Below are 26,701 nucleotides of genomic sequence, written 5' to 3'. Positions count from 1 at the left end.
CTTTTCGTTTATACTGCAGTTTAAGACTGAATAAAGTTGTGTCTTGCAGAGGCTCACAAAGATTTTTTCTTAATCCTTTCCCAGGTGTGTAGCTTTAAGTTTTACATTGAGGGATGATATGTAAGGTGTGTGTGTGTGTGTGTGTGTGTGTGTGTGTGTGTGTGTATACACATATACACCATATGTCTATACTTTCACCAACCCTACACTGAACTGATTACTGTAACATTACAATGAGACTTTAAATGCAGCTCTCGTGATTCTGTTTTGTTCTGTTTTGTTTTGAAGATTGATGGCATAATGGGTTGTTATTGGCTGTCCTCTTGATGAAATAAAGGAGATTAATAAAGCATATGTCTTCTGGGAGTGTCCATGGTGGTTCCCTAAGAGAATTAACCTAGGATAGAGCACTCCTCAAGTTGTGGAAGGCACCATCACATAGGGAGGAAGCCAAATGAAACCAAGGGAGAAACAAAGTCAGCGGTGTAGACACCCTTTCTGCCATGAGCTACCTGGAGGAATGGAACTTGGCTCCACCACACCCTTTAGCCATGATGAACTGAAGCTGTGAGCCAAAGTAAATCATTCCTTCCTTCAAAGAGTTTCTGTCACACATCTGGCCACAGTAGCAAAGGTCTGATTAACATAGTTACTCTAGGTCTTTATCTTTACAAAAGAGTTTAGTAATTGTTGATTTCTACATGAGAGATCATTGGGATTTTAATTTGAGCTATGCTGATTTTTGGCCAATTTGATTTGAGTACTGTGATGATTAATCTTAACTATCAACTTGCTGGGGCATAGGAGAGTCACTACTGGGCATGTCTGTATGATCATTTCCAGAGGCTACCCTGATGCAGGTTAGGCGTATCCTCAAGGTGAGGAGCATCTTCCATCAGGTGGCCCAGACAGAGTTCCCAGGAAAGTGTGTGTGAGTGTGTGTGTGTGCACGTGTGCGGGCTTTTCCCTCTTCCTAACTGACAGATCATGTCTACCACCACTCCTTTGATCCTACCCCAACACCAGACTCCAGCAAGTCTATTCAGGTCAGAGTCTGGCAAAGTACATTTGGTTTTGTACTGCCTGTGGCACGGTTACTGCTATCTGTTATTAGTCATATTTACAGTGTGAAAGAGAAGAAAACGTGAAAATGTGCGGCTTGGTGGAGGGTGTTGTGAGCAATCTGGACCTTGTGGTGAAGGTGGGTGTAGATAAGCAGCTGAGATAAGGACTTAGCACCACTAAAGAGAAACTTCCTACTCTGCCCCAACCAGTAGGAAAGGTCATCTAAGGTCAAGATCCCACCTACCTTAGGTTTCCATTTGTATCAATTAGAGTTGTTTGAAAGGGGAGAACTTAAGCTGAGAAGGCCATTGAAGGGATTCTTTGAGAAGTGTTTCTCCAGAGTCAGCCATCAAGGTGCACGGAGGACACTACAGAAGGGAAGGACATGCTACACACACCTTGAGCTGAAAGCAGAATTTGGAGGTGGCATCCATACTGTGCTGGTCTCATGGACCCATGAGATGCAGGAGTGAGGCGGTTGTGGAAGCTTGCACCAAGGTTCTACAATAACTTTTATGTGATGTGATGTGTAACAGGGTCAGAGCCTCTGGAAACAACTTCTGGGTTGGTTATGCACAAACTTTGAAGGTGAAACCTAGGTGGCAGTGGAGATCCCAAATATATTAGAGATGCTGTAGATGTGGGGTATTTGTCAAGCAAAGCTGCAGGTACTGAGTGGAGTCAGCTGGAGCGGGGGGGGGGGGGAGGGGGGAGAGCTACAGTTGCCACGGGCAACAGAGTTGAATAGGTGGGACTACCCAAGTCCACTGGCGTCCAGATGATGCTATCATGAGCCCAAGATGCTGGACAAAACTTCAGAGTTTGGTGTTTCTTTTGCTTAGCTTAGGTTAGTTAATCTTCCTCATTATCCTCCTGTTTTTGCGTTAAAATACTACCATCTACTCTGCACCAATTTATATTGGAAGCATATGGTTTTCATTTTTATTTGTAAAGGGTAAGATTATATGGGGTAAGAAATTATCTTGGATCTCAGGGAAGACACTGAGTTTGGGCTGGTGAACAATATTAGAACTGTTAGACTTCGAGGGTTCTTAGAGATGGACTAAATACATTTTGCCTAATGAGATGGACTTAAGGTGCTTGGGGTAGAATGTTATGGTTTAAAGTCACGGGCTTGGGTGCCAAATTGATAAGGGTGGACTTGAGATCATCTTGATCATCTACTTTGTTAGATTTAGAAATGCCTAGGGAATTGCTGAGATACACTTTCGGATATGCCTATGGAAGAACTGATTAAGAAGTAAGTCCTGTCCTGGATGTAGATGATACTACCAATCATAGGTGGCTGGGGTTTGGGACTGAGTAAAAATGGGAAAGAGAAAAGGCCATCTGGATATTGGTACTCTCCCTTCCCTGCCTCATACCTACCCCTGCTGCCATGCCTTCCTCCATCCTCATTACTTCCTCTAATGACTGTACCCTCAAACAGCAAGCCAAAAGAAATCTTCTAGTTGCTTTGCTTAGGTATTTTTACCATTGTGGTGAGAAAAATAATACAGTTATCTCAGTCTTTTTAAAATAAGGGAGAGGTCACTTTTTTAAAGGAGTGATTGTAAAAGAAAATCTACGTTTTCTCAGACCCACCAACACAGCACTGTGTCCATGACCTTAGCTCTAGGCCAAGCGCTAACTGGGGAAGGAATAGCATAGGGCAGGCCCAATGTGGGCCTTCACATAATCCGTCCTTCACATCTCTAGATAAAGATGGTAAGTAGACACAGAGAATCTGTCTTGAGAAACACCCTGAACCCTAACCGAGAGGAGAATGAATTCCTGACAAGTCTTCAAAAAGACTACAACATCCCAAGAGGCTGCCTGAAATGAAGTAGGAGTTCACTGATATAAAAAGAGATGAGGTAAGCTACTTTATCAAAGGGAATAACAGCATCAAGGGTATGAAAACACATGAGGCTTGAGAGGAGATGGACCAGGAATGAATCCAGAATCCCGTGCTAAGCATCTGGATTTCATGCTCTGGGGCTGGAAGCCCACAGAGGCTTCTGGGAAGAAAAGTATTATCAGATTTGTGTTTGAGGAAGAACCCTTTGTTGGTGGGCAGATGATCTCTGGAGACAATCCTGTGGGTATGGTGATGGCATGCAACCATTTAGGGTTGATGGAAAGGTCCCTAAAAGATAAGGCCAGGAAATGAGCAGGTAGCAAACAAGTTGCCAGGACTACTATGGAAAAAAATCTGCTTAAGGAAATAATAACATATTCTGTCCCATCTCCTTGTATATTCCTAAAGCCCTTTAACATATAAATAAAACATTGTTATCTCATAAAAAAAAAGATAAGGCCATTAACTTGAGAAGAGACAAGGGACTGTGGGGTTGGGGTGGACAGAAGATGTACCAGAAGGTGTAGAGCCTAAAGAGCATCTGTCACTCTCTAGACCCATCTCCAAGCCTGTGCTGAGTTCTCCCATGAAATACCTACAACATAGCCCACAGTCCTCAAAACACTAAGTAAAAACATATGATTTGAACACTCCATGAAGATCTGTAATCTGACCCTTGAGAATAATATTCTGTAGGAAGGTGATGAAAAAATGTAACCTTCTAAAGATAGCTTGACTTTCAAGATTTGACCATCAAAGAGAAATAATTCTTGGCAATTCTTGTGTATAAATCTGGTCAGAGCCTTACTGTGAAGTCTGAGAAAGAGACAGATAAAGCAGTTGGCCAGAGCCCTAGTGACAGAAACAACTATTTCTTGAAAATAGAAAAAAAGGGTAGAAAGGCAATTTTTTTTTATTTTTACAAAATTTGAAGAACTACATTCTCCCCCAGCTGACCCCACAAGATCAAACCAGCTCCAAATGGGAGTCACTAGGTATCTGCCAGTTCTTGAAATCAAAGCTCAATGGCCCTGATGACCCTGTTTCTTGTCTTTTCTTTATTTTTGTATTTCAAGATGACAGTTTCATTACTGGCTTGATATCACCTGTCCATTCAATAAGCTTTCTGATTCATCTGCCAACTTCAGAATCTGATTCTAATCCAAGTCATACACAAGAGTCCATGACCCCTTCACTTCTTGCTAAGTCATTCAAAACAAAACTAGGAACAGCCTTGGGGTGCCTGTTGAGCCATAGGTCTGTACAATGGGCACAGACACTCTTCACCTTGGAGACTGATTACATGTAGGCCCTCTAGTTCTGCCTTCCCCGTCCGTGGTCCACAACCCTGTGTCTTAGTTAGGGTTACTATTGCTAGGATGAAACACCATAACCAAATCAGGACAGGAACTCAAACAGGGCAGGAACCTGGAGGCAGGAACTGATGCAGGGGTCATGGGGGGTGAGGGGTGCTGCTCACTGGTCTGCTCAACATGACTTGCTCAGCCTGTTATTTTTTCTAGAACCTATAAACACACAATGAGTTGGGCCCTCCCACATCAATAAACAATTAAGAAAATTCCCTACAGCTGGATATTATGGAGAGATTTTCTTAATTGAGTTTCCATGCTCTTAGATTACTTTAGCCTGTTTCAAGTTGACATAAAACTATCCATAACACCTTGGAGATGTCAAACCCTTTGTAAGAATTGTCACCTATAACCCCAATGTCTTGATGTGACACTGACCTCAACGACAGCTAAGTTGGCCTTACTTCGGGACCATAGGAAGCCAGGAGATAAAAGTCTGTTTTGGAGAAGAACCATTGTTCAGTTTTATCTAAAACTCATGTTCCTGTGGACTTTCCTGTACCTGTAGCAGATGGAAAATTTGTTTCCTTTCTTATCTATTTAAGAGAGAAAACCAGCAAAAGAAACAAACAAAATCATCCTATCACAGGCTGCTGTTATCTTCTGCTTTTGAAACATCAGTGTAGAGGCTCGTGCAAAAATGCCACACGGTTGGCTCACGTGGGTGCTCCCGTGTCAGAAGGGAGAGCTAGAGGTGAGGTGCCGTTTCTCTGCCTCTTTCCTCTTTCATGGTTGCCCAGGGGTATCCACCACGAGGGAACGCGCTGCTTCGGGCTGCCGCCCTGGATCAGTAAGGAGGAAGAGTGCAATTCTTTCAACCTTACAGAGAAAGAACAAAACGAAACACCCACACACTGGGGAAATTGTTCCCCACTGCGTAGGTGGTGGGGCCCCAAGAGCTGTTATCTGCAAAGGGCACTTTTCGGGGTTACCCAGTTGTCACACTGTGTGGATTCCACCCAAAACCTCAAGCTAAACAATGGGAAATAAGCATCAAAGAGACAATTTTCCACTCTGTACAAAAATGACTTGACTTTATAAAAATAAATTAAGGCACCATGATAATAAATGAACTGTGAGCAAGTCCCGTTGCTAAATGTCCATCAGCCATGGCAGGTGTTCTTCTTGCTTTGCACATTTATAGTATCTGAATATGGCTACAGTATCCTCCGCTTCCCCACACCTCAGCACCAACCCTATGTGGCATATCACATGCACCCCTGTGCCATATAAACAGGTCTGGAATGATGGATACAAAGGGATAGATGCAGAAGTAGATGTGGATGGTGTGTGTGTGTGTACGTGCACGCATGTAGTCACATATGTGCATGAATGTGAAAGTCTGTGTGCACACATGCATGTCTGTGTGCTGTGGGGGATATTTTTCATCCTGAACAGCATCCTCTTTTTAATGGGACAGATTTAACAGCTGGAGCACCCCTGGATGCTTTGCGGCCTCAAGCACCTTAGTTATCATGCAAGGTCCCCTCCTGCTCTGGAAGAGCTCTGTCCCCACTTCTGTCCACAGCAGCCTGAGAAATGCTTGCTCATCAAGGTTACGTGATTTTCCTGGCTCCTTCATTTCCTCCTCACACTCATCTCCTTACGATGCCTCCACCCATTGCTCTACGGAGAAGCCATTCCTCCTCATTTGTCACTCTGGAACCACGTTTGCCTTTTCCTGATTCTCGAATCTATCTCCATCCACTGCAGAGGTCGATCGGGGTTTTCCTCATCTTCCTCACTCTTGTGCTGGCCTTTCTATGGGAATTTTTGAAAAGGTCTGGTGATAAGACCCAAACCTTGCCCTCAAAGTCTTCCTGTCCACACAAAGAAGACCCAGGAAACTCTCACTCCAGTCTCTGGGTTCTGCTAAAACATAACAATGAAATTCTCCATCCCAACTGTTTCTGAAGGAACCAGAACTGTGTGGACTTGATACAACTCCATTTCACATAGCAATGACAAGGAAATAGTATGAACACTCTTCAAAACAATTAACTTGAGTATTGCCATGTAATTAGGACTCTAATTCTGATATAAGTCCAAAAGGAGTAGAAGCAAGGACAAGACATTCATGTGCTGTATTTATAACATCAACATCCCTTGTAACTAAAAGGTAGACACAGCTCACGAGTGCACTGATGGGTGAATGTGTCTTAAGGGCACGGCGAGAGGCATCTCATCAGCTGTGACAACCCAGCTGTGCTGATGAGGGGACAGCATGCTCTTTCAGGACAATGTTTCTATGTGTGTGCACACCGTCCAAACACTGCACACACCAGACTCGAGAAACACACAGGCGGAAGATAGGGTTTGGGACTTGTTACTCCAAAATATGGTCCTTTGGCATGAGAAGATCGCAGAAGAGAAGATCACCAAAACAGATGGCAAGACTCTTTAGAGCACCCTCCCAATTCGCAAAGGAGCATCCTGACCTCTGAAGGCACCAGAGCACAGAGAAGATCTGAGCAAAAAAAGGTCCATCATTTTATCCACACTAGAGCAGTGGTTCTCAACTGTCCTAATGCTGCGACCCTTTAATACAGTTCCTCATGTTGGGGTGACCCCCTAATCATAAATTATTTCATTGCTACTTCATAGCTTTAATTCTACTATTGTTATGAATCGTAATATAAATATCTAATGTGCAGGATATCTGATAAGCAACCCCAAAAGGGATAGGGACCCCAGGTTGAGAACCACTGCTCTAGCACCTGTCTAATCATGCTTCTTCACTTTAGGTCTTTGTTTTCTTATAAAACCTCCTACTCGTGTAAAACGTACTGAATGAACATTACCTGCCTCATTACCTGCCTTTTGTTATGTGACCTCAGCCATAAGCTTATGTGACAGGCAAGGGGAAGATATCGCTTTACCCCCTGAACCTGTCTGGGGCAGCCTTCATCCACCTGCTCCAGACATGTCTCCCCAAACACCTTCCTTCTCATACATGAACTCCGAGAAGTTCAAGTCCACTCCTGCCCTCTTCCTGTTCATACCTGTTCTGTTTTTCAGCAGCTATTTGAGTCTCACACTTAGATCAAAACTGAACATACAACTTGTAACAACTATCTTCAGGATGAAAATTTGTCCCGATGCCTGGTATTCTTTTGAGTTGTTTGCGGAGAGATGAGCAGATTAACCTGAGCTGCCCGCCTTTGATCCGAGGGTGGCGCTTTGGGGAAGCGGTGAACACAGCGTGCATGAGAACAGGAAGACACTGCTTATCAACCCTTCATTTTAATTCATTCAGCACAGTAGATCTTGGTGCATACACACAAGAGAGATGATTCTAGAAGCAAACATTCACAGGACAAGGCTACAACGATGGCGCTAGAAAGTAATGCTTTGTTCTCATTGACATGGTGCGATTGGCACCAGGGTGGATATCATGAAGCGAGACAAAAATCGAGGCCCTTTGCCTCTGCCAAAGGCAGGAAGGCAGGAAGGAGAGAGGCGTGGTGGGCAAGGAAAGAGCTCTACAAACAGGCCTGGCCTGGCCTCACAGGTAAAAACCCCCTCACTCTGATTCTCAGACTCAGGCTCAACACGCTACACACAAATCACATATGCGCCCTACCGTCGAGCTTCTCGAGTTCATGGCATTCAGAAAATGTTGTTGGGCACAGGGGTCACACTTGTGATCTTAGCACTTTGGAAGCAGAGGCAGGAGGATCATAAAACAACAAGCCAAGCTGAACCACCAAGGAGACTGTCTGTAAACAACACTGACAGCAGAACTGAGTACCGTGGTGCGATCCTATGATCCCAGTGTTAGGGAGGCTAAGGCAGGACTGCAAGGTTGAGGCCAGCTTGCAACGCATAAGCAAAAACTAAAACCGTTCCTCCACCGCCACCACCACACATTCCTCCAAACAACAATTGCAATTGTACCATCTCCAACATGGAAAAACAGCCACCAAAAAAGAAACCAAAACAGAACACAAACCTCAAAATTCTTCAGGACCTAAGAAAACCAAAACCTCTAAACCACAAGCCCATTTCTTTTTAAAAAGATTTTAAAGCCTTACCTGTGGCTATAGCGGATGGCTATCGTCAGTCCAACCTGCAATTAAGAAAAAAGAGGAAAAATACAAATTAAATAATATAAAGGACATGCTGAAATCACAAGAAAATTAGCTCAATATGGTCAATTATTTTTAAACATTTCCTAATGTCTGGGGCTGGAGAGATGGCTCAGCCGTTAAAGGCTAGTCTCACAACCAAAATATAAGAGTACTGGCTGCTCTTGCAGAGGTCCCAGGACCAACATGGTGGCTCACAACCAGCTGTAACTTCAGTGACAGGGCATTTGCTGTCCTTTTCTGGCCTCTGTGGGCAGTAGGCACATACATGATGCACATACATACATAAGCAGACAAACCTTCATACACATAATAAAAGTAAATCTTAAAACATTTCCTAACAGGCCTTGTTGTTTCACAGCCATTTCTAATGATAGCGCCTTGATTTCAACTTTGCTTTGAAAGGATCATGATATTTTGAAAAGGTCTTTAGACAGCCAAGGGTATTTCATCATGGATCAGACAGAAAGCATCCTTAGTTGGGAGCAACTTGCAGGTCAGGGCTCTTGGGACATCAGTAGAAGGATGGGGTGTCAACATGCAGCCATTACCAAGGTTTGCATTAGTACAGCAAAACCAAGAGTGGGCCCCCCCAGTCACCCCTTTCACAGGAGCATCATGTAGACTCTAGACCACCAAGGGATTAGACACCTGGGCCAGAGGTTTCCTGGGGATTCACTTAGCATTTAAGGCTATCCCATCATCTCAAGGCCGGTCAAGTCACATTCTAAAGACTGTAGAGAAACCAAGCCCCAAATGGAAATGTAACTTCAGGGAATGGTACATGTGACAGCTGGATGCAGCAGCGACAGGAGGCTGAAATGAAGCTGTGATGTCCTCTTTACCTGCAGCAGTATCATGGAAACCTCTCAAGCATACATGGTCACAACCATAAGGTCAAAACCATAAGGCATGAGCCCTGCCATTTCACACACGGTGAACAGTGAACAACAAGACAGTCAGGTTAGCGGATTGAGCTCAGCTGCAACAGCAAGTTACTGAGGTCCTTGATGCCAGTTTCCTAGTTTTAAAGTGGTCAGAACCATTGTTTCCTCTTAAGAATAATGTTAGGATGAAGATGTTTTCTACATTTGTATTTATAGCAGTATAACTGCATGACAAACACAGAAAACGCTACCAATATTAACTACTGTATGAGTACTATAGTCGATGCCTATCTATGAAAATGTTAGTATATTCCAAAACTTAATTTTCGATTTGTTTTTAGAACTTGGGAAGTGCTTCATTATAGAAAAGATGTAATCGATGTCCAGTGAATCTATGTAAGTCTCATGAGCCCTCTTATGCCCAGCCACGGCATTAAAGAAGCTCACAGCAACTAAGAATCTAAGTACCACCTGTAATATTGCTTCTGTCTGAAAGCCTAAGTTGTATCTTAAGATCCCCAAATACCATTCATGCTTCCTTGCTATCCCCCAACAGAGATGGGGAGAGGGTGACAGATGACATGGCCATGATACCACTTTTGGTGCAAGATGGCAGGAGGGACTCCAGGCCATGGAATTATAGAAAGAGGAACAGAGAGTGAGAAAGAGAGCAAACTGAGGTAATTGAGGCAAGAAAGCCCAATTGCTGTCCAGCTGACCATGTTACAGAATCCCCTGGATACTGTTGGAACAGCACAGCTCCAGAATAATTCAGAACAACACTGCAGTTATCCAAAATACAGACCCAGTCATGGCAAAACATCAGCACACCCAGGAAAAGTAGGCCTAAGTTTACACACACACACACAAAATGCATGCAGGGACAAAGAAGATGGTTCAGTTGATAGTTTGTCTTGCAAGCAGAAGGACTTGGGTTGAATACCCCATTTAAAGCCACACTAAAAGAACTGGATATGGTAGCAGGCCCTTGTAACCCTCACATCAGGAAGAAGCAGGCAGGCAGATTTCTGGGACTCTATGATCAGTCTGCCAGGCCTACATGGTGAGTTCCAGGTCTGAGAAAGACCCTGCCAAATAGATAGATAGATAGATAGATAGATAGATAGATAGATAGATAGATAAAATAGGTGAACAGCACCTGTTTCCTGGCCTCCACACACATGCACGTCCCCCAACAAATATGCATGCACACATATGTGAACATGCATACACACAAAGAGTATATAAATGTGCGTGCATGAAATATTAAAAACCAGGATGATCTTATATTACATTTAACTGAATTTACTCCTTTATCTATCGCAGCTAAACCTGTCGTGTATTTTCTTTAAGGCCTTGGGGACCATTAAGAGCACACAGAACACAGAGGAAATGACTGGGAAAAAATGAGAAGCCGCAACTGCAGCCAAGGTGGGGATGAGCAACTTACAGACTCCACACACTGGGTCACATTATATTTCCTGTGGTTAAAGACTTCTGGCTTGTAGTTCAGCTAATTATAAGATAATTTTACTGGCTGAATATTTTGATAAGCTTTGGAGCAAAGTTTAATTGGTGGCTGCTCTACAGTAGAAAGATAAGCCCTTGCTGGGAGCACAGAGGAAACAGGGAGGGAAGGACAAGGAGGGAAAGAAAGTGGGAAGCTACTCCAGGGCAGTTGTGCTGGTGAAAGGGGCCGGGCAGAACTGCTGTAGAGGCAGACCAGAGAATTCAAGCATTTCCCTTCTCTCTCCCAGCTTCAGAGTCTAATGTGTTTTGTTGTCATTTTCAGAAGGACAATTTTATTAAAGAAGAAAATCTGAGCCCTGAATACTCCAATAGACAGGGCTGGCACATACCCAAGGCTGGCCTGGTCACTGATCCCTACACACCACTGTGAACAATCAGTGTTAGGGACCGAAATGATGGGACACAGGAAAGAGCCCTGTGGCTCAGTGGGTACTAATTCAGTGTTGATGAGGATGGGGCATATCATAGTTGTTCTACACAGAGAATGTACTGGTTCCAGTCAGGCAGTCCTGGGAAGGAACAGGAAGAGAGCAGACAATCTCTAGAAGGTCTAGTTTGGAAGTCCAGGTCAGAACAGGCCAATGAGGCAAAGTAGGCAAAAAGCTACGTGAGGAGACTGCTTATGCCTGCTCTCTGGTTTCCTCCAGGGAAAGCAAGCGAGGAGAAACAGCTCTAAGCTTTCCATACCAGAGAGAACACCACATAAAGGCAGCTGTGCGACCTGCTAAGAAGCGAGCCAGATGCTCCATTCCTTTAGCCTTAGGAGCCACCATTGGCCAGTCCAGCTTCTGGGGCCACTGGCTCTGTTTAGATGCACCAGGACTCAGAAATTCTTTAATCAAGTTGCATGCTTCTCATGCACTCACACACATACATGCATTAGTATGCATATGGACACATCCATTCATATTCATGTACACACATGTATATACCCTCACACATATCTTCATAGTATACACACACACATGTCCACATGCTTGCTCAAATGTGTATATATGTGAATGCATGTGTTTGCACAGATGCTACATACACATGTGGGCAAGAACCATCACGTGTACCTACATTCATATACATATATATACATACATATATGCATACATATCAATGTGCCTGGATACACTTTGGCATTCAGAAAGGTTGCTGGAGCCCCTGAGACAAGGGGATGCCTCAGACAATTGGCCCTTTTGTTGCTGGTCTCAGCAGGGGCCTAGAGGAGAAAGGGGAGGGAGGTCTGTGGGTTGCCCCCCTGACCCTGGCCCAGCCGGACTGAGGCTCGGGGACATGGAGGTCAGCGGGAGTTTTGTGCTGGCCTCCCTAGGGAGCAGCCCCTCAGGACACGCTGTAAGTACTGCCAGAACACTCATCACAAACTCTTCTCACAGTGCTTCTCTCTTAGATTTACACAATTTGTTGGTAAGAAAATTAAATCACATTCTAATGGCAAGGAAAGAGTAACTTAAACATTTTTCAAAGCCCCCACCAGCTCTGCAAACCTTTTCCCTTCTGTCTCCATCTGAAATCCTCCTCCTTGGAACACAGACAGCTGTTTTGTATCAAGGCTGGGGTTTCTGTATGACCCAGGGAGCTCAGACAACAGGCAGCCCTTCCTGCATTAAAGGGTAATCTGAGAATAATTTGCCATAAAACACCCAGCAGTGCTCCAGCTGTGGCCAGATAGACCCTGTAAAGCACCATGCAGACAACATGGTCCTTGTAAAATAATAATTTATAAAATCACATTTTAAAAACACACTATAATTTTTAGGAAGAGAAAAGAGAGAAAGAGAGAGAAATGGTTTAAATTATCACAGAAGGTGCTGGGGAGATTTCCTTCCAAGTCCATGGATTACCAGGAAGTGGTTGTTCCAAAAACCCTCTCCCCCACAGTCCTGGTACACACAGCTGACAGGTGGAAAAGGAAACGCCAGTAAACCCCAGAGTCACTCAACCCAGTGGAAGATGTTCCAAGTCTAGAACCTTCTAAACCAGTGACAGTACCTGAGCTGAAGGAGCCATGACCAGCAGCTTGGCCCTTTCTCAGGGGCAGCTACAATCTCTAACCCAGAGCTCCCAACTTATTAAGAAGAGCTGACACTAGGGAATTTATCATGAAAATGCCTGAGTTTTAAAATAATTTAAATAATTTCACTGGACACATCTCTACACTGCCAACCCTCCAGAGAGAGAGAACGAGAACACCACTCACAGAGTCATAGCATAGAGACACGGGCACAGAGCAGAGACAGCCACTAATGCAGTCACAGCACACAGAGAGAGAGGCTCACCCGGAGTCACAGCAGAAAGAGAGAGTGCCACCTACAGAGTGTTGCATCATGGGCAGGGTAGTACTTATGGTCATGGCATGGAATGACTCTCTTATAAGCAGAGGCCATAGCATGAGGAGATGGCACGAACAACTGTGGTATAGACAGGTCCTCCCATAAACAGCCTCAATGTAGGTAGCTTTCCACATGGAGCCATGGTATGTTAATAGCTAAGATGGCTGGGCGTGGAGAAAATGGTCCACAGAGCGGATTCCTTTAACCCCTTCGCTGCTCTCCTGGAGGCTTCTTCCTGAGAAGCCAGGGCCTCCAATGCTACCCTAGCACCCTCTCAGGCTGGTCCTTCACATAGGTCCCCTCAGCCTCTGCCTAACTCTCAAATCCTCCACAGCTCACTACACCTCTGCCTCCTTCCCACTTCCCCTCCCCACTCCTGCTTCCTTGGGCTCTTCCTACTTCCTTTGATAGATAACTGAGCTGAGATAGAAACCGCTCCTGATGAGAAGGCAGGAGCTTTGGGGACAAGTCCCTTGACCTTTATTGCTGATTCCTTACTGTGAAATGTGGTCCACGTTCCCTGCTTCCTAGAGATCATTTACGCAGATTAATTTAAACGTTAACTATCAGCCTGCCCAAGGAACTCATGAGAAATGCAAAGTCTTAAGCCCTAGCCAACTGACTCAGGAACTCTGGTGTTTTCTCTGGTCCTCCAGGGGTCAAGTTTGATGACGTGATGATGTATGGAAAGATCTCAGCCTCACGCTTAGCACGGATGAGTCGGCACCGACTGCCAGGTGCTGGTGATGGAAATGATGCTAAGAGCTCAGAGTGAAACGGCTCCCATCTGTGCCCTTTAAATGGCATTTCAGTGTCCTAAATTCAACTTCAAGACTGAAGTCACTGTGAACTCAGGCCTTGTAGTGCTGGCAGGAACCCAGCCATTCAGCTGGGAGAGGTGTTACCAAGCGAGGATGGGCCAGCTTCATCAAGACCAAGGGCAGGCCTCATAGCCCCTGGACTGCAGCCCCCACCTCTATTTTGTCATTCCTACCAACAGGAGACGACAGACAGCAAGGCAGGATGGGAGAAGAGTAGCAATGACGCTGTCATTAGTGAGCCTATTTCACGATGCTATCTAGCCCTGATTCCTGGAAATTAACGTTTCAGAGAATGGAAGAACATCACACAGCTGTGCTCAGGAAAAGAACCGCATACATGTGTCTGTGCGTGCACGTGTGTTTGTGCATATGTGCACGTGGTGTATGTGTGTGATAAGTAAACATTTATTCAACTTTTAAAACCCTCAGTAACTTGTCTCTGGAACTTTGAAAGGCAGGTGTCAAAGGCCAGTGGGAAAATTGATGGTGGCTAACAGGAATGGCCCTGAAACACAAAAGCTGGCCATTCAGTTAACCTAAGAAACAGGCTGTTGTATGTCCTCAGGCACAAACCAACTGAAGATCAGGGATACAAACACCTCAATTCCTCGCTCTCCTGCCCCACGCCCTGAACTGGAATGAAGTTTCACCTTCTAAATTAAAGGCTGCAGCTCTTCTCTGGGACACAAGAGCCATTCTCACCGCCACCCTGGCCTGGCAAAGGCCTGAGGACCGCCACCGGCCTGGATGATCTCGGCAGTGGGATGTGCTGACACTCCATGTTGGCATGGGGTTAGGGGGCAGAGAGCTAAGCATGACAACGTTGACTGTCAACTTGACAGCATCCGGAGTCACCTGGAGACAGCCTCCTGGGACACCTGTGGGGGTTATTTAGGTTAGGTGTGCCTGGTAGGGATCGTCTTGATTTGGCTGAGGTGGGAAGAATCCCCCTAAACAAGGGCAGCCTGGCAACATGGTTCCCTGGACTTGGGGCTGGGGCTGTGTAACAGGTAGAAGCCAGCTGAGCACAAGCGTTCATCATGCTCTGCTTCCTAAATGTGGGGCAGCGGGCAGGTGCCTTGACACCCCGCATCTTGGACTTCCTGCCATGTGGACTGTGCCCTCAAACTGTGAGCCCCAATAAGCCCAAATAAGCCTTTTCCTTTGACTTGCCTTTGTTAAGGTATTTTATTACCACCACCTGAAAAGTAACCTTAAAAAAAAAACACTTAGCAAATAAAAATCCCAGATGGTATAAAAGGAAAAGGCGCTAAACAAAGAAGTATGACTACCAAACATGTAGGATCACTACCTCCCCACACACACCCCAAAAGAGAAACCTAAAGTGCACATTGAGCAATAAGTCGGTATGAGTAGGTGATAGCCCATGTCCAGAGTACTCCCCAAGCCCCAGTCCAGGGTTTCCTAAACATGTAAACAAATATTCAGCCTCCCCCGTCTCCATTTTCCCAGTCTGTCAGGGGAGGCTGCCCTTCACCTGCGGATTTCCCGAGAAGGAAGAGAACATGGTACTGGAGATAGTATGAAAGATGCTGAAGGTGTGCGAACAAAGAAGGAACAAAAGTTTCTCACCCCTGCATAAGATGGAGAAAAATGAAGGGAGATACTTTTCTTTCCAAAGAGACCATTCATTATTTCTGATTTAAAAAAAAAAAAAGCCAGACCGGAAATAGGTGATTAAATAAAACCACCGAGCTCTAAGAGAACGGCTGAGCCTATCACTGTCCTCCAGCATCAGGATGCCTCGCCCCATGTGGCTGAGCACCCTGGGGCAAGTGCTCAAACTTCTGCAGCTCCAGCTCCTTTGTAGCATCCTTTTGTCCACACCTTCCTGCCCTGAATGCCCAGAAGCTCAGCCCAGGCCTCCAGGCCACTACACAGGAGGCAGAAACTGGACCACTCCTAGGAAAATGAATGCCTTTCAGGGTTCCAAGAAAAGTCTCCACTGTGACCGGAGGCCCAGCATTTATCTACCATGGCCTCAAACCACTGTAGAAAGCACAGGACATCTCACGTAGGCTTGTCTTCTTATGCTGGAAAGAGCACAATGTCTATCACCCATGTAAAAAGCCGGGGGAAGCAGCACTGGGGAGGCAGAGGCAGGGGGTTCCCTTGAGATTGCTGCCCAGTATAACAAACCAGTTTGTGAGTTCTAGGTGTTTACACAAATAATTTGATAACATGAGCTAAAGGAAAGCCTGCATAGGTGGACGAATCTTAAAGTGCTGTGTTACGGTGACAGAAGCTAACGCTGGAAGGCCACTTGTAGTGTAGCTCTATCAGCAGGACATTCTGGAAGCGGCCGCTCGGTGGACATAGGAAATAGGTCCAGGTTGAAAGGGTTTAGAGAAGAAAGAAGATTGACTAGGAGAAGTGCACGGCCTTTGGGACTAGCGAAGCTACATCACAGACCCACGAAGGAAACTTACAACACAGAGAGAAAGTGAAATGTAAGCAACTGAAAACACAAGTCGACAAAACGTGGGATGGTGAGGAGAGTCCAGAAGAAATGCAGATCATGAAAGAGCCAAGAGCACAGGACAACCTAACTGAGAGGCAGGGCAGAGCAGGGTGGGCTAAGGGAACTGCAAAGCCAAGCTGTATCTAATGCTTCCCATGGGGCCCACAGTTCTGGACCAGCTACCACTACAGTGGATGTCTGGAGCCAGGTTTCTCAATGCTAGAGCAGGTAACTCACACATAAGCCATAATAGGAATCTAGAATATCTATGTGATAATGATCAGCGTTCAGACATAACATGAATTCATGTTTAGCTTAATAGAGCTGAAAGTGAATACATTTATTCACACACAGGCATACACATGCATTTCCCTTGTAGCAACAAAGCCACATAGCACCCAAACCTTGGTTTCTCAAAATGTTCTCCAACAAGAGAAACCAGGGTTCTTTGGCAGAGTGGCTGAGCCTGGGGCAGGGAAAATACAAGATGAGCATGGAGTGCCCTGCAGCACTAGAAAGAAATATCTAACGCACACACACTCACACACACACACACACACTCACACACACTCACACACTCATGCCCAGGTGGAAGAGAAATAAGCCAAATGGATGAATTCCCGGTAGTCATAAGTGAAATAATTTAAACAACAAAATAAAATGAGTAGAATTAGATTCTAACCCACAGCATAAATTAAATATCCATAAATAGATAATCATACAAAGAAATAACCAAGCCAGATGGGGCAGTACACACCTGTAACCCGAGCCCTATAAAGATGAGAGAAGAGTAGAGTCAAAGTCAGCCTTGACTACATGTGAGTTTAGTCATCCTGGACAACAAGAAACCCTGTCTCAAAAAGCCGAAGCAAGGGGAGAAAAAGATGTGACTAAAATAAGTAAACAAATGAAGGAGAAGAAGCAAATTTTGATGCGGGAGAATTCCAAGTAATTTATGTCGACAGTCCACCCTTATGGAAGAAAAGCATGACTGCCCATGTCTTAAGTATGAGCTGATCGTATGAGAGCAGGGAGTAACTTCAGCCTAGAGAAAGCTGACAGAGACTACCTTAGCCATGCTAAGTCAATGACACCTGACCTGGGGCCGTAGAGAGATGGACAGGGCAGCTTCTGGGCCCTACGTTCTGTCGTTTGTATCACCTAGCTTCAAAAGCGCCAGATTCTAAGGCATACCCCAGAGGAGGGGAGCCTCTCTAACTGGGTGAGACTACCACAACCCTGCTGCATACAGTGGTCTAGCTCTCCATGGAACCTGCTCCAGCCTGCTTGATTGCTCCATCTGCAACTCAGTCCAGTGGTCTGATCTCCTGGCACCTTCATTGATGAATAGAAACTAAGGAAGGAAGGGAAGGGAAAACACCCTGAACAGCTCAAGAGAGATGTCCTCCTTGTACATGTTTCACTTGGGTCCCTTCAACATTCAAGACAGAAGGACAGAAAACTATGAGAAGCCAACGCTTCCTGTGAGGATTTATGAAATGTCCCCACAGACATATGTTTGAACACTTAGTACCCAGCTGGTGCTGCTTGAGGAAGCTGTGGAACCTTTAGGGTGGAAGATGTGGTTGAGAAGGTAAGTCACCTGTTAAAGGAGACCTTTGAGAGCAATAGCCAAGACTGACTTCCTGCCCAGGCTCTCTGGTTCCAGGTTGGCATTGGACAGGAACAAGTTCTATAAGTCCCCATCACCACAGACCAAGCCTTCGCCTGTATCTTTCCTGCCAGGATGGACCGTGTCCTCTAAAATCCTGAGCCAAAGCAAACCTCTCTTACTCAAGCTGCTTTCGTCAGGCATTTTGTCCCTGTCACAGAAAGTCACTAATGTGCCACCCCTCACCACCAGGCCAGGGGTGTTGAGAGTGCAGTGTTAAAGGGCTGCAATTGAAATCACGATTTGAGTAGAATCCAGACATTCCTGAAATACTATTTTCCATACAGATACCTTGGCGTGGCTGGTCAGAGAGATTTAAACATCAGGGCCCTTCATTAGGTGTTTCTGACCATACGCTGGGTACCCAACAGAAGTGAGAAGGGGGCTTTTATCTCCTTCCAATCTTCCTTTGTTCCATCCCCTCCACACACCTCTCCCAAGCTCTCCTGATTCAAACCTTCCCAACAGACAGCACTTCCACGCACCCACCCTGGACCTCGTGCAAACTCAAAGGTAAATTTCCAGACCTGGGTCAATCCAACCAACCCACTTTCCACTTCTCTCTGCAGGGGAAAAAAATCCCATTTTCTATTGTGGGGACTGCCATGGACACAGACTAGCCCAAAGCACACCTCTCCAGACTCCATGTTCAGTAATTCCCATACCTCTCTACGCTTTGCCTGTCGCCCTGTATTCTGACACCCTAAACAGCTGAGCCTTGATAAATGTGCTTTGGATCCTGGATATCCACAGAGGCCATGTGTTAAAGGCTCCATCCTAATTCGTGATGCTCTTGGGAGGTGGTAGAACCTCTAGGGTGTAGATCCTAGTAGAAGGGAATCAGGTCATTGGAGATATACTTTGAAGGGTATTTTGGGAACGTGGCTCCTCTCCATACGCCTTCCCCCATCACTTCCCTGCCACCACTATGGGAGCAGCTTAGCTCCAGTGAACACTCCTCACCATAATGTACTGTCACCCCACAGGCCGTAACAACAGTACCAACCAACCATGCATTTGCGTTAAAGCCTCCAAAACCAGGAACCAAAACTAACCTTTCTTCTTGTAAGTTGGTTTTCTCGGGTGCTTTGTTCCCGGCAACAGAGAGACTGAGACAAACATTGTCCTAAGTTTCACCCCAGCCTCTTCTCCTTAGACCTTGAGGACAGAAGTTGTCATTTGAGCCACCTTCAACTTTCTTGTCCCACCCTGAAAGTTTTTCTATAGCTCGTTCACTTTCTAGACTGATCCTCCTCCCATCTCTGCTTTCATATCAAGGTCAAGTTTCCACTGGTGTTTAACGTCAGGCCTATGTCTCCGGGACTACAGTGGATGCTTATTAGTGTAACAGGACCTAAAATCACCCAAGAGAACGTCCTCTGGCATTCCTACAAGGTTAGCCTGGGTGAGAAGACCCATGCTGGCTATAGGTGGCACCATCCCTTCGCCTGCATGTGTAAAGGGGGAAGCGGGCTGAGCACCAGCGCTCACCACTCTCTGCGTCTTGACTGTGGATGTAATGTTCCCAGTTGCCTCAAGCCCCCATTGCCATGGCTTCCTTGCCATGATGGATTGAAACCCCTCGCACTGTGAGCCAGAATAAACCCTTCCTCCTGTGAGCTGCTTCTGGTCAGATATTTGCAACAGGAAAAGGAACTCATGCAATGCCTCTCCCAGCAGTCAACTTCCTTCCTCTCTCTGGCAGCAAGGATTTCTCTGTTTCCTTTTCCCTCTCTACACTCTTAAATATGCCCGTCCTCAGCAAGCATTCAAATTCCATCTTAGGAACTCCCTTAGCTAAAGACATAGAATACACCCTGGGGTTCAAGCCTCAAGTCCACCCCTCCATTAGAAGCTGTCAGGAAATCAGTATGATCCTATTAAAATCTACAGAGGGACTCCCGAGAGAGGCTCTATTTACCACAAAAAGCTCACCAACCCCCACCAACACCTTCAGGAAAAGGGGATGCTGTATTTCTTTTTGAAAAGAGGCACCTGACATCTTTGGCCTAGTTGTGACCTATAAACTAGACAATTCGCAAGGTCACGGGTAACCATAGGGACACGCCAAAGGAAAAGTCGTCCTTAAACCTAATTGCTCCCATTATTTCTCTAAAGGACTTTCAAAGGGGACGCTAGGCACAGTACACCTTCCACTAAGCATGTCCAAGGATGATACTGCAGCTGTGACAAAGCTGTCCTTTAAACTGTGGGCAAATGTCATACGTCCATATCGTTTTGCTGAAGAGATAGGGTCTTTTTAAGGAAGTCCAGGGCGTGGGTTGCAGCAAGACTGGGATGAGATGGGAAATGTAGGAAAGAGAAACTGCTGCCGTGAGCCGGCCCCCGAGCGCCTCACACCACCGCAGCTGCTCAGCCAAGCATGGAAAGTGGGGCATTATCCTCACAACACTGATTAGACAAGGAAATGAGATATGCAAATATTTTTTAAAAGTCGACTCACTCCAGCATTATTACCAGATGAAAGTTCACAAAGAAAGCATGACTTGATAGGCTCAGCATGGAGCTAATGCCCTTGACTCTGACTACCTGACTTGGAAGATCCCTGAAAACAAAAATCAAGTTCAAGGGCCACACAATCTCAGAGATAGGCATGATGAAATTTTTAAAATATTGAATGGGTCAGTACAGTCCAAAAGTCAAAGAAGCTGTTATCCAAGGAAGAAACATATATGTTTCTAGAAACTCAAGATATATGTTCAGAGTCCAACATGCCTGTAATCCTGCTGTAGCAAAGCCTTAATACATTGACAAGAAGAAGATTATTTTGTTTTGTTTGTGTGGAGGCTGGGAGGGAGGGGTGTTAGTTTGGTTGTTTGATTGGTTGGTTTTGTTTTGCTTTTCTAGAGAGAAAGAGTCTCTCTACGTAGTTCTAACTATCCTAGAGTTCACTATGTAGACCAGGCTGGCCTCAAACCCACAGAGATCCTCCTACCTCTGCTTCCTGGGTACGGGGATTAAAGTCATGTACCACCATGTCCAGCTAAAAAATAAAAACGTTTGCAGAGACTGAAGTCACTGAAGGACAGGGCTGGTCACAACAATCCACTGCCAAGCCACCTCACCTCCCAGAGCCCCTTGTCTTCCAGGGTGGGACCGCAGTGTACAGAGGAGTGCAGCCCACTGTGGACGACTGCATGTATAGCTCCCTTCCTCCTCCTGGACCTCCTTAGCACAGAGATGCTGTGATGGCTACTCAAGGCCTCCTGTGTGCCTGGTCTTATGTGAGGCCCCCACCCACACACACATCTTCTGACAGAAATACAGAGATCGCATCAGGGACTGGAATAAGCCAAGCACTTTGAGTTTTCTGTAAAGGAAGGTTCTCCACAGGAGAGAGAGGTTTCCTGGAGACACAACATCCACCTACATAGAAACAGTGGCTAAGAAAGGAAACATTAGCATCACGGGCAGAAGGATCAGCCTGTGCCGAGCCCATAGGTGACAAAGCCTGTCACCTGCCAGCTTGTTTGAGAAGCTGAAACAAGTTCTGTGTTGTTGAGGTTTGGGATCAATTTCTCTCACTCAGGTATAATTCCCCTTAGCCCAGCTGCTCCAAAGTTTGGCCTGAACTGCATTATGAAGCTGTAATTCTATTACACCGAGTCTTCAGAGAACAAGAGGTTGTCCCTAGGCTATGTGTCATCAGCCCAGAATAGCGATTCAGTCACACTGACAATGTCGTCAGGCCCAGGAGGCTCACCCGTGAGCAATCTGCAAGGGTAGCCAAGGAATAAGTGAGCACCACAGGAAATAAACACAAATGTCTGCTTGTGTACACACTGGCCAGACTGAAATGCCCCGGGGCAAACTAGACCCAAGATTATAGCACAGCTCTGGACTGGCACACAGGACAATGGAAGTATTTTGTTTGTTTTTCTAAAAATTTAATTTAGGATTCTAGGACTCTTAAGACATTTCAAATGCCCCTGCATAAGGGTTGAGAATGTAGCTCAGTGTTACTGTTCACAACTAAAATGTCATGAGGCCCTGGGTTCCATCCTTAAATAAATAAATAATAAATGATGTATTAGTAAATAATAAATAGAAGGCCACCAAATGTCTCAAGTATGAAATAATAAATAATATTAATTAATAAATGATAAATAAATAAAAAGCCACCAAATGACCCAAACCAGATCCCCATAACATTATGATCTGAAGTGATCAATTCTCAGTCAGAAGAAACTTCTCCTTCATTTCTACAGTGAGTCATTCGTCTGTCCATCTTTGTTCACGGTTTATTTAATAGTCACTAAAGGCCTGGGTCTGACAACGCCTGGGATAAAACCGGACTCGCTGAACATAGCGGACAATGAGGACTACTGAGAACTCAAGAACAATGGCAATGGGTTTTTGATCCTACTGCACGTACTGGCTTTGGGGGAGCCTAGGCAGTTTGGATGCTCACCTTACTAGACCTGGATGGAGGTGAGTGGTCCTTGGACTTCCCACAGGGCAGGGAACCCTGATTGCTCTTTGGGCTGACGAGGGAGGGGGACTTGATTGGGGGAGGGGGAGGGAAATGGGAGGCGGCGGCAGGGAAGAGACAGAAATCTTTAATAAATATATAAATTAAATTAAAAAAATAGTCACTAAGTATCAAGTCTTGATCTCAGTTCAGAAGGGGCAATGGTAACCAAGAAAAGACAAGATTTGTTCTCTTGCTTAAATTCTTTGGTGAGGTAAGTCACTTAAGGACTACAGGACAGGCTGAGTAAAGGGTGAAGAAGGGCCCGTTAAACATCTAAGAAAATGTCTCTGCTTCTGAGGGTGAGAAGATATCCTTGTCTCTAACTCCCTCTCTAACAAGTTCAAGTCTCACAGTCACGAAACCCAGTAGAGCCAATCCTCGATCCATCACTCCAGTGACCTGAGGTCTTTTCCTCTTCCTACTGTTTATACATTCACAATGGATCATGTCCTCTTCAGATCATTATGGCTGTCCCAGTCATCAACACTTTGTTCTCCCATTCATTAGCCAGCTGTAGGACAGTCACACAATGTAAGTCTCAGCTGGGCTATGGTTGTGCACACCTTTAATCCCAGCACTTGGGAGGCAGAGCAGGTGGCTCTCTGAGCTCAAGGCCAGCCTGGTCTACAAAAAGTGACTTCTAGGACATTCTGAGCTACAAAGAGAAACCTTGTCTAAAAAAATAAAACAAAACAAAATAGACGTAAATCTCCTCACATCTTTCTCGTGCATTCGAACCTCCCTGCAGCCTCCCCACCATCCATCTACTCTCAAGCATCCCATGGAAACTCAGGCCGTGTTAATTCCTGTGTGGCACCCAACTGGAGCACACTGTTCACCTACTCTGTGACTTTGTGCATTCTCCCAGACCTGGAATGCCCTTCCATTACTGTGTTAGCTAACTAACTTCTACCTGGGTGTCAAAACTCAGTGTAAGATCTTTGGGGGATCCCCCGAGTGGTCAAAGCTATCCTTGGTGGCAACTGCTCATGCTAGCATTTCTGTCACACTGACTGTAGCTGCTGTTCTCTCTGTTTCTCAGCCTTCTTATTTCCCTGGTCAACTCCACTGGTGTTAGAGAAGAAAGATAATCCAGGTGGCCAAACTCTACACTTCAGCCAGCAGTTACATCTAGAAAACAACAGGCTTAAAGAAAATAGACAACAGGAAGGGCTCTTACAAAGTGAAAAATAATCATGCAAATAAAACTAAAATTGGAAAGATGATTCCTACAGAACAACCCTGTTGGGATATGAGAGGGCATAAACGAGAGAGGTGATCAGACAAAAATGTCCTAACCTCCAAATAAGAGAGTTCTGAGTAGAGAGAAAAACTCCGCAGAATGAAAGGAGACATAGTTTTAAAATTGAAAGGGCCTACCCCGTGCCACACAGGATGAATGAGAATCCAAACCTAGATACATCACTAAGAAATCCCCACACTCAAGGCTTAAGAGAAACAGTTCACAGAGAAAAAGTGCAGACAGGTACACCACGGGAAGACACAGGGTTTCCGACGGACAGACTGGGTACAAAATGGTAATGGAGGAACACCCTTAAAGTTTTTTGGGGGGACGAGGAGTTATTTTCAATTTACAAGTCTCAGTTAAACAATCTGTCATAATGAGGGCAAAATAAAGACCACTAAAAACACATTAAGGAGTCAAAATATTGTCATTTACATGCCCTTCTAGATATTATATATTTTTATAGTAACAAAACTAGAGGAAATCTAACCAAAAGATAAGACAGGACTTAAAAAAAGGACTAACTACCATTAGAAGTCTATCAAAACAAACAAATAAAAAAGATAAAAGGAAAATATAACTTCTTTTTCTCTCCCAATGAGGAAAAAAGGCAACTGAAAACTACAGGAGAAAACAAAAGTCTTACAAAAATATAATTATGTAAATATCAAGCATTTGTGATTTGATTAATTAATGCAGTGTAAGAGAGTTATTACATTGACTTTGTTGCTAGGATATTGTTCTTCAAATTGCAAAAGTGTTTTGATATTGGAAAGATAGATAGATAGATAGATAGATAGATAGATAGATAGATAGATAGAAAATATGTGCTTGTATTCTATATAGTTCTATTGTGGACAAATGCACAGCCCTGGCCTTAATAATGTAATTACAAACCAAAAGTTAGGTGATAAGTACAGAAGGCAAAAAGCTAATGTTTTAGGTTTTCACAATATAAAAATGATTACTATTTCTGCAGGCCACAGTGGGAGTGGATAGGATCCTGAAATAGAGTTATTGGGACAGGAAATGGGAGGTTGCAGAATATATGTAAGTGATCTGGTAGTCTTCACAAAAATTAAAAATAATGTAAAAGTCAGAAGCTAAAGGAACAGGCTGAAGTGGGGAATGACATGCGGTTTGTGTTACTGAGCTGAACTCTCATCTCTCACAGCAGTGATGTAGAAATGCCCCAAATTCAAGAAACTTAGAAATACAAATAATCACAAATTCTCATTTTTGCCTCTCTTATGAGAGTTTTGTGGTATCTGATTTAAATGACCTAGGATATTTAAAATTTGTCTAATGAAATGTAAACTTTTTGACCTATTAAATTTTATTATAGAATAGGCAGAGAGATTCAAAATCATTACAAAGGATTGCGTTTTTAAAAGCTCCTCTGAACATCTTCCATAAATGCTCATCATAAATGGCCCCTTTCTCCGTGAAAGAACATCAGTATAAAGACTGCCTCAGCCTTGTCCCTCCCTTAACCCTCTTGGCACACAGATGCTGGGGACCAGGGGAAAGTCTTTAAAAAAAAAAGTCAGCATCCCACTAAAAATCAATTAGGTGGGTAGAAGCCTGGATTCTGGTCCAGCCACTAGTCATCTGACACCTGACAAATCCCAGTTTAGGTAGAATTTCCATGATTTTCAATGTGGACAATTTTTAAATCTTTGGTTGAGCAAAATTAACCCAAGCAAATATGATTGCATACTACAGTAGCCAGGAGCGGCTGCAGGTAGGGTCTATGAAGACACTCAAAGACCTAGCCCTTGAGATGACCCCCATGAACTGCGAGCCCTGACCAACGCTGGGAAAGCAGTTGTGTGTTTTTAACTCACATAATCCTCAACTACAGACAAGAATCATGAAAACATCTATCTCACAGGATAGCTGAGATGATCAAATGGGTGACTGTCCATAAACTGTCCCTTAACAGGGGGCTCTCAGCATAGCCAGCTAGAGTTGGACGGTGACTCTTCTCTTTGGGCCCCTTTCTCTATGAGCCTACTAAAGCAAGGGACAGAAGCAGGAAATAGTGAAATGTGAAGAAAAGGGACCATGACCTTCACAGTCACCCGTCCTGCATGGAAATAGGTTCAGACAGGAGCACTGAGAAAAATCTGCCAGCCATCAGTTGCCACTATCCAACCTTTCGAGGGGGGGGGGGGACACAGACAATGATCCCCAGTGACAGGTGACAGAGTTTCCATGAAGCAATGAAGCTCCCCACACTGTAGCTCAGGTACACTCTGTGCCAGGTAAGTAGGCTGCCAGGCTGTGGAAGGCCAGCTCCCTCCCTAGCTGGACACAGGCAAGGAACACTGTAAACGGTTCACAGCCATGGCAGTGGCTCAGTCTGCCTTACAGTTGCCATGGCTGTACCCAGGGCTCCCAAAGGCCTGCTCAGCTTCTGATGACTCACGGACAAGGCCCTGATCCTTGAACAGCTGGCACAGTCACGGCATCTAAGGTTTCTGTGCCACATCAAACAGGGAGTGATGCCCCAGGACTTCCCTCTCCTTCAGCACTGAAAAACTCCAACCCTGCCACACACTCTGAGGGTGTTCATCTGTAAACATGGCCTGGATATGTGACTCAGGAGGAATGGGCTGCATGCCAACTCTAGGTTACTCTGCCAGGGATCAAGAGGCCTCACTCAGAAATGTTTCTGTAAAAGACATGCAGTGGGGGTGGGGTGCAGCACAGTGGCCAAATTGGTGTTCTTCGTGTGTGAAGCCCTAAATTCAATCCCAAACATGGTGGGGTGTGGGGCTTAGATTAGAACATGATCTCTGAGGTCCCTTCCAATCCACAATACCCTAAGGCTCCCTCTTTA

At 45.0% G+C, this 26,701-nt stretch overlaps 1 protein-coding gene across 1 annotated transcript in view; it reads right to left on the bottom strand.

The window, feature by feature from the left end:
* Acoxl (acyl-CoA oxidase like) overlaps nt 1-26,701 on the bottom strand; it is a 283,810-nt gene that overhangs the window by 185,586 nt on the left and 71,523 nt on the right. Inside the window, exon 10 of the mRNA XM_075962688.1 lies at nt 8,331-8,365. Within this exon, the coding sequence (XP_075818803.1) occupies nt 8,331-8,365 (35 nt within the window). The remainder of the gene's footprint in view (nt 1-8,330; nt 8,366-26,701) is intronic.

Source organism: Microtus pennsylvanicus, chromosome 2 (assembly GCF_037038515.1).
Source record: "Microtus pennsylvanicus isolate mMicPen1 chromosome 2, mMicPen1.hap1, whole genome shotgun sequence".
Taxonomy (NCBI): Eukaryota; Metazoa; Chordata; class Mammalia; order Rodentia; family Cricetidae; genus Microtus; species Microtus pennsylvanicus.
This window is presented reverse-complemented; position numbering and strand designations above follow the sequence as displayed.